Genomic DNA, 8,718 nt, shown 5'->3' on the forward strand with positions numbered 1-8,718 from the left:
TTTAATGATTTTTTTAATAAAAAATGTTAAAAAAAAATAATTTTTTTTAATAAATTTTTTGTTTTGCTTTTAAATAAATAATGTAGGTTTAATGTGAGAATAGGAGCATCGAGGATGAAAACCACTTCCTCTTAGAATGCCCTGCATACAACCACATTAGATCTCAATTTCACAACCTTTGTTACAATATTGACCTTCCTAGCCTTTTACAATGCCAAAATTATAGTGAACTCGGGAGGCTTCTCTCCAAGCTTTTTGAACATAGGAATAAAATCTTAAATCAAAATAAATAATTTGTCTTTTTAGGTCCGATAGATCATTATTTGGTCTCAGCGGACATTAACCATCATCATCATCATCAATATATATATATATATATATATTTTAAATAAAAAATACATATTCTTTATAAACTGTAAATGTTTTTAATTTTTTTTTTTTGGAAAAAACATATATTTTATGCCATTTTCATATATATATATATATATATATTTTATTTTTTTTTATTTTTTTGAGTTTATTTTTGTTTTTTAAATGTTTTTAATATTAATTTTACTAGTTTTTTTTGGGTTAATTTTCTATTTTTTTTTTTTTTTAAACTAGTTTGTTTTTAATTTTTTTTGTTTTTGTTTTTGTTAATATATATATATATATATAATTTTTCTATTTTTACTTATATATATATATTCTTTTATGGTTTATGAAATATTTTTTTTAACATTTTTTATTTATTTATTTTGTCCTTTTTATATATATTTTTATATTTGTTTTTTTAAGTAATCAACATTTTAATCTTAATTTTAGTAGCTTTTAATTTTTTTTTGTTAAATCTAGTTCGTTTTTAATTCTAATTTTTTAGTTTTTTGTTAATTTTTCTATTTTACCTACACTTAATTTTATAGCCTTTCATTTTCTTTTCTTTTTTTGTTTTTGGTTTTTTTTCTTTTGCCAATTTTTTTTTTTGTTTAGAAGATTTTTTTTTTTTTTTTTTTTTTTAAATGTTTAATGTTTAATTTTTTTTTTTAGTTTTCTAATTCTTATCATTAATTTTGTTTTTTTTTTTTTAACATTTTTAGGATTGATTGATTTATTTATTTTTTTCGTTTTTAATTTTTATTTTATGTTTTGTTTTTAGTATATATATATATTTTAATTTTATTTATTTATTTTAATTTTTTTAATTTTAATGTTTTTTCGGAGTTATGATAAAATATTTTACGCCATTATTTCGAAATGTTCAAATTTTACTTTTGAAAAAAAAAAGTGTTATCCCAGCGTCAACACTTTTCGTTTTGAGGGTGTTTTTTGGACATTTTTTGCACAAAAAATTGGTTTTCACCGCCATTTTTAAAACATGTTGAAAATTTACCCTAGAAAAAAAGATGTTATTCCAACATCAACACTTTTCGTTTTTAACACTGTTTTTGATGTGTTTTTCGGGGTTTTTTTGGCCAGAGTTCCCGTTTCAAAGTTTACATTGCTATTTTACCTCCAAAGAGCTAGATTGGCAAGGCCTGGGTCTCTTATTTGCAGGCTTCCTTCAGAGATGGGGCGTTTAATTGTATCCCAATTCACTAGATGGAATTTCCTTTGATTTCCTCTTCCGCCCCTCCACAGAAAATCCCTGATAAGTCTAGAGATCTGTTCTGTGATCTTCTTTGGAGCCGGAAGAAAGGAACCCTGATAAATAGGCAGGGAGGACAATACAGATTTTATAAGGATGAGTTTCCCAGCATTAGTGCACTAGTGACCTCCCCAAGCTGTAATCTTGGACTTAATTTTGCTTATCACCTCTTTCCACAACGATAATTTGTTAGGGCCCAGGGTTATTGGTAACTCGAGATATTTGATTTTATACCAAGAAATGAATCCCAAAAAGCCTAAGGAGAGGGCTATTCTCTGAATTGCTTGTTGATCCACATTCCACCAATATATTACACTTTTCCTTTTATGTATAAGAGCTCCTGATATGCTGCAGAATTTTTGAAGAATTCCACTGTAAACTTTGGCTATCTTGATGGAGGCTCTGCCTAAAAGAAGAGTATCATCTGCAAATAATGTGTGATTGAGAGGCTCTAGCCCTTTCGTCAACTTGACTCTTGGAGCTGTCCCTGCTTTCTTTTCAGCTGTCAGTTTTCTACTTAACGAGTCTGCGACCAAAATGAACAAGAAATGGGAGAGGGGACAGCCTTGCCTTATTCCCCTCGAGGCTTGGAAATAGTTTGCTGGCCTGCCATTAACTAAAGGAGCTATCCATGGATTTTCAGTGCAAGCTTTAATTAAATTGACAAAGTTAGAGCTGAAACCAAAGGAAAGGAGGACTTTGTACAGGAAAGAAATATTTACCCGGTGAAATGCGTTTGCCATGTCTAACTTTATGAGCATACCTTGTTCCTATCGAAGATAACTGAAATGTATGACTTCTTGCACCTGTATTACATTGTCCAATATATGTCTCCCTTTGAAAAAGCCACCTTGGGTGGGAGAAATGAGTTTCCCAAGCAGTGGCTTGATTCTGTTTGCCAGCAGTTTTGTCAGGATTTTGTATGATGCATTACAGAGCGAGATTGGCCTAAACCTGTCAAAAGTGCCCGGATTCACTTCTTTTGGTATTAATGTAAGGAAGGTAGAGTTAGTACTGCCTCCCACTTTGGCTTTTTGATGAAAATCTTTAATCATCCTCAAAAGATCAATTTTTATTATTTCCTAGCAGATTCTATAAAAATGAATTGAGACGCTGTCAAATCCTGGTGCCTTGTCTGGTTCCATGGACCATATTACTTTATAGATTTCTTCCTCGGAGAAAGGTTTCATAAGACTAGTGTTGTCCTCCTTGCTTACCAAAGATGGAATGTGGGAGAGAAATTCAGAGGTGACTTCTTCACTCCCATTCCCTTCCTCTTTATACAGATTCTAGAAATGATCTTCTGTTGCTTTTTTTAGTTGTTCTTGACCTTTGAGCACAGTCCCATTTGAGCAAGTGATTTTAGAGATATGGTTTCGAGATATCCAGGCTCTATATTGCCTATGGAATAAAGAGGTATTCGATCTCCGGCTTTAAGCCACAAGCTACGAGACTTAAGCCTCCAAGTCTCTTCTTCATGGCGGAAAGCGCGAAATGATTAGATTTAGGCAACTTGTTCTTTTTCTAAATCTGAAGCAGAGATCTCCTTACTTTCCAAATCCATTTGCAGATCTGATAAAAGTTGAACTGTCTCCTTTCTGTTGCTGGTAGGAGAATTTGAGGGTTCTTTAATCCATTTTTTCAGAGCTCTCTTTAACCACCTTATTTATTACTATGGCCCATCCCATTATTACATTATTCCCTTGGGTACCTCCCTTTGTACCCTATATTATCCTCCCTAGGTACGCTACAGAATTTCGAGGAGATCAGTCTTTTTGCTAGCAACAAAGAGCTCTACGCTAGGAAGTGATCAAGGCGAGCAAAGATGTGTTCTGCCCCAGCTCTATTGTTTGTCCAGGTGTAAAGACCTTTCTTCGGTTTGAAGTCAAGAAGATCCCAATGAAGTATCAACTCCTCTACTAATGGAAGCATTTGGTCCCTGCCACTATTGCCACCTCTATTTTCTTTTGGATCAATGACGAGGTTGAGATCTCTAGCCACTATCATATTCCGAGGGGAGTAAATGTCTAAGAAGTTAGACAAGGTTTGCCAACATTCTTTCTTCTCTATAAGGTGGACTGGAACATAAAGGTTGAAGAGAGAGATGGAGAGCTTACTAGATAGGTGTCGAAGTTTGGTGAATATCCAATGTTGGTTCTCAAAGGAGCTTTCTAGTTGATACTTTTCCTCCGACCACAATGTTGCTAGGCCACCAGAGGTCCCTTTTGCACTAATGGCCTTTCCTGCATTTTTTCCCCATTTTAATTTGTTGATCTCAAGAAGGGTTTCCCCTTCAATCTTAGTATCTTGGAGCATGAGGATCTCGAGAGTTTCTATTTTCAAAAGATCTTTGACTTCTTCAGCTTTCGAAGGGTTCCCCGAGCCATTGCAATTCCAAGAGACTAGTTTCATTATTTAGCGGGATTGGAGTGAGTAGATTCCCCCTTAGAGGGCTTTGTTTTGGTGTTTCTCCCAATAGACATTTCAATGGTAGATTGGCTGCCTTGCATTTTTTGCCTCTCCGCCTCTTCTTCCCTAACTTCCTTATGAGAATTCCTTCTAGCGCTTTTAGAGGTTCTTTCAAATGTCTCATCTTCCAATGACCCAGAGATTTCCGGGGGTTTTTTTCCTTGTCATTTTTACATATGTGGGTGAGGAGGAGGTTCCTGCTGGGGAGTTAAGTTGGTTACTTCCAGGTTCTTCTTTTCTGCTTCGAGTAAGGGAACTTTACATTCAATCTCCTCTATCTCTGTTTCTGGAATTTTGATTGAAGAGCTGAGGGTTTCGAATGGGTTTATTGTGGCCATTGTCCTTGGCTGTTCTCCTCTTCCTTTCGTTTGAACCATTCCTGTTAAGGGAGTTCCATACTCCATCGGTACCTCTTTCCCTTTATTCCTATTACTCACCTTGGCCTAGAATGCTTTCTGCACTAGATCCATTTCTCTCCTTTCGACTTCTCTAGATCTTCCTCCTCCTTTCTTTTTTGCAGTATCTTGCGAAATGCCCATATTCATGGCAATTTCTGCATTTAAATGGTAGCTGCTCGTAGTCTAACTCTTGGATATAAGACTAGTCTGCTAGTGTTAACTTTATGGCTTCAAGTAACCCTATTTCCAAGTCAACTTCGACGCATATTCTTGCACATGAATACTGAGCCCTTCTCTCTGCTCTGTCTATGTATTTTCCCAGGGTGTTACCAATCGTTTCTAGTGACTTCAGGTTCCTGTAGTGGAAGATGAGGGAGGCACACCCACACTGGAACTTCTGACAGCACATCTTGTGTTGGATCGAAATTTAGTGACCATGAGTTTAAATACAGACCCTGAGGTCCTATGAAATATGTTCCATTCCTAAATATGAGATTTTTGTCTTCTACTGAACCAAAAACAAAGACAAAAAATCCCTTACCAACCAGGAAGCTTCTGATGCCTTTCTTTACTAGTGGTCTCTAGTTCCTCTGTACCCACGCCTCGACAGCCTTGGGGGAAGGCCATAGCCCTGTAAATTGACCGATGAGACCTCTTTCAGCTAAGTTCAAGGCATATTTGCAAGAATCTTCAACAGGCAGGGCGACTGTGGGAATGCTGTCCAGTGTCTTTACAAACTTGTGTTGAGTTTCCCTTGTTGGGCGTTTACTATTGTCGTTGATCAGCTTCCTGAACACAAGGATCTTTGGTGGAGTAGGGGCCTCAGGGCCCCCTCCCGGGGCCATGGCGATGGAGGGAGTATTCAGATCACACTAGGGGCTGCTGCTACACACACGAAAAAACACTAGCAGATCTTAGGACTTGTAAGTAGTTTAATTGCAAATACTTGTAAATATTAATCCCTGGTTAATTTTTACTATTTTTTTCATTTTTCACTAATGGTCCTAAATTTCCTAGCCAAACTGTAGGACAATTAAAATATTGTGCCTTCGAATCTCAGTAATTTAACTCCAATTTATAATTTTAAAAGAAATTACGAAACCTGAATTATCAAAATTGCAAAGTGATTGTAGTTCATTTTGTAGGAGTTTTAATTCCACTCCAAGTGGACCCCACTTCACCTCAACTCCTCCCTTCCTTTACAAAATTCCCGATCTAAAAACTCCTGATACAATTCTTCCAATATTTAACAAAATTCTTGATATAAAAATTTTCCGATATTCCGATATGGGAATATCAGATATCAGTGTTTTTTGTTTATGCGCGTATTAAAAAACTTGTGGTATTAGGCTTTATGTCGTGCCTATTTTTTAAACCTATGGTCTCCTTATGACTTCGGACCTCCGTCACATCATCCTCCACCTTATTACTCCCTCCTCCCTTGATCATTTACTCCTCTTATTACATAGCCACGTATATTATTTTGGATGGAGTTTTGTTATAAGGTATTTGTTTTTATAGTTTTATATTTTTTTCCCCTAGGAAAAATCGTAATTTCATTAATGAAGAGAAATTACATTTTGTAGATGCATATGCATATTTGGATCATATCTATGACATGACTGTCATCATCAAAAGAACCAGAGTTCAAAAAAGATTGTTACCTTGATCCACGCAGGGAGGTAACAATATCCAATATATACTGAGAGATAATCACAAAATATATAAGAACTGAACTGTCAAACAGGCGATAAATATATACAAAAGTAAAAAACCATATGCCCTGTAAATTTATGCAATGATGTCCATAAAAGGCTGATGGTAGTACTGATAGTGTGCTCCATCAAGCAGTTCCCGGATCATCCAGATGCCCGGCTCCCAGAGTGCAGCTTCTTTGGAAAGGCAGCTGTGTTCCACTCCCTGTAAATGTGTTTGCAAGTAAAAGAGTCAAAATAAGAAACAAATCTCAGAGTATCATCTAGAATATGAATCAATCAGTGAGTAGAGAATCTAGCGGTTCTATTCAACCAGTCACAAACAATTTTGAAATCCCCAAATAATTGTAAGTCTCTACAATTTTTCTCCAAAGCAAATTGAATAAGGTATTTTTCTGCTAATAACTCTGCGAAATTATTTGTGCCTCTTCTGAATCCCAAGAGCATGATGTCTGAATGATGAGGAGAGATATGTAAAATTCCCCCCCCTCAGCCATTCTCCTATGCGGCCTTGTCGAAATACGCCCAAGGCATGTTGTGGTCAATATGTTCAAGAATGATACTTCTGGGCCTCGGGGGAGGAGGGTCGTCCGCGATAAGAGAAAAATTAGCCAACACCTTGGCCACAATGATAGGTCAGCGAGGGGGTGAGTACAGGAATATAAGGTTATTGCGGGCGATCCAGATGGCCCAACAAATCAGTAAGGGAAGATTACACAGCTTGGGGGAGGAGACAGAGGTATACCAGATATTCCAGGCCTCAATGATAGATACAGAAATCCAGTTGCAAGGGGGGAGACAACAGAAATAACCAATACCCACAGCCTACGGGCTTCCACGCAATAGAGGAACAGGTGATTAACAAATTCATTTTCGCATTTGCAAAGGTAGCACCAGTGTGGTTCGTAATGTGCGCGCTTGAGGAGATTATCACCAGTAGGGATCTTATTTTTCAGGATACACCACATGAGAAGCCTAGTCCTAGGGGGTGCCTTCAGCTTCCAGAGATGTTTCCACCATGCTTCTATGGTCTGTGGTTTCCTCGCATCAGACAACACCAAATATCCATCTTTAGGGGAAAATCTGCCTGATTTTGAGAGGGCCCAAATGATCTTGTCTTCTCCATCAGTTATGCGGATATGAGCTTCAAAAAGTGCCTGAGTATAGTCCTCCTAGAGCTGGTTCCATTGAGGAGGTATGTTTAATTGAAGAGTAGTTTTCCAGGCCTGATGTAGAAATGTGGAGTTTTCTCCATCAGCTATATGAGCTATGTGTGTAACATTATGTTCCTGTAGATGCTGTAGGAGATCTAATGGCTGTGAGTGTTTCCGCACCCGATCGACGGGTCAATTCCAACTCGCACCCTATGTCCCGAGTGGATTCTCCAAGTTAGTCCTGCCCTAATAGGATCCAATGCCTTGATTACTACCTTCCAAATAGTCGAAATCCCAGTAGTGCTTCTAATAGGTCTCCTAATCCAATCCAAGATCTGCAATGGGGCGATGTATTTTGATTTTTTCACTCTCGACCAAAGGCTGTCAGCTGTGATCAGATGCCACTCGAGCTTTGCAGCCAACGCGGAGGAGAAATCATCAAGTTTTTTTAACCCCCATACCCCCCAACTTTTAGGTAGATTGAGGGCGTCCCATTTGACCCATGCAAATATCTTGCCCGGTTGGCTTCCCTTCCATAAAAATCTGCAGCAAAGGGCTTGTATCCTGGTAAGAATACCTCTAGAAATCCAAGCCAGGGACATCCAGTAAACAGGTGTGGCTTCCAATACACTCTTAATGAGAGTGAGACGGCCAACACGAGAAAGATATTTGAGGTACCAGATGTTGAGTCTTTTCTCCATCTTAGCTATAAGCCAAGTCCAGTCTGCTATCTTGTAGCCCAAGGGCTTTAACTTATACCCCAGATATTTCAAGCCTTCTGCAAGACCCAACTGCGTGAACTGGAAGCAATGAAGTGAAAATTGTATTTCATGCTGAGTGCATGCTACCGCTGTCAGCGTTGATTTATTATCATTTATCAGCATACCAGTAGCCGTCAGAAATAAGGAAAATGTGGCTCTGATATTGGTCAGATCACCAATGCTTCCATTGAGAAATATCAGGACATCATCCACAAAAAGTAGATGTGTGAGCATGCAATCATCTGTTATCTTGATACCTTGTAGCATGCCTCTTCTGTGTTCATCCTTTATAGTCCTGTTGAGCCCCTCCATGACAAGGAAGGAAAGTAATGGAGAAGGTGGACAACCCTCCCTTAATCCTCTTTTCGAGAGAAAAAAGGGGATGCACTTCCATTGACTAGGACGCTGAATGGAATGTTAGTGATACAACTCATGATCCATTTGATGTAAATGAAGGGAAACCCCAGATGGGTTAAAAGCATTCTAATGTATAACCAATTTGCTCCATCAAAAGCCTTAGATAAATCTACTTTCAGGATCATACCTTTGCATTTCCTGGTGTGTAGAGTGTGTAACACTTCCTGAGTAGTGCCAACA

General features: G+C 37.6%; 1 protein-coding gene across 1 annotated transcript; it reads right to left on the bottom strand.

Annotated features, from left to right (window-relative positions):
- Positions 1–6,282: 6,282 nt before the first annotated feature.
- Positions 6,283–8,433, bottom strand: LOC149256868 (uncharacterized). Its single transcript, XM_089455495.1, has 2 exons — positions 7,636–8,433; positions 6,283–6,411 (listed from the first exon to the last, which is right to left on the bottom strand). The coding sequence occupies exons 1-2, from the start codon at positions 8,431–8,433 to the stop codon at positions 6,283–6,285; spliced, it is 927 nt and encodes a 308-aa protein (XP_089311621.1).
- Positions 8,434–8,718: the final 285 nt, after the last annotated feature.

This window comes from Pinus tabuliformis, chromosome 7 (genome assembly GCF_031772625.1).
Source record: "Pinus tabuliformis cultivar Carrire ecotype Pingquan chromosome 7, CPIR1, whole genome shotgun sequence".
Taxonomy (NCBI): Eukaryota; Viridiplantae; Streptophyta; class Pinopsida; order Pinales; family Pinaceae; genus Pinus; species Pinus tabuliformis.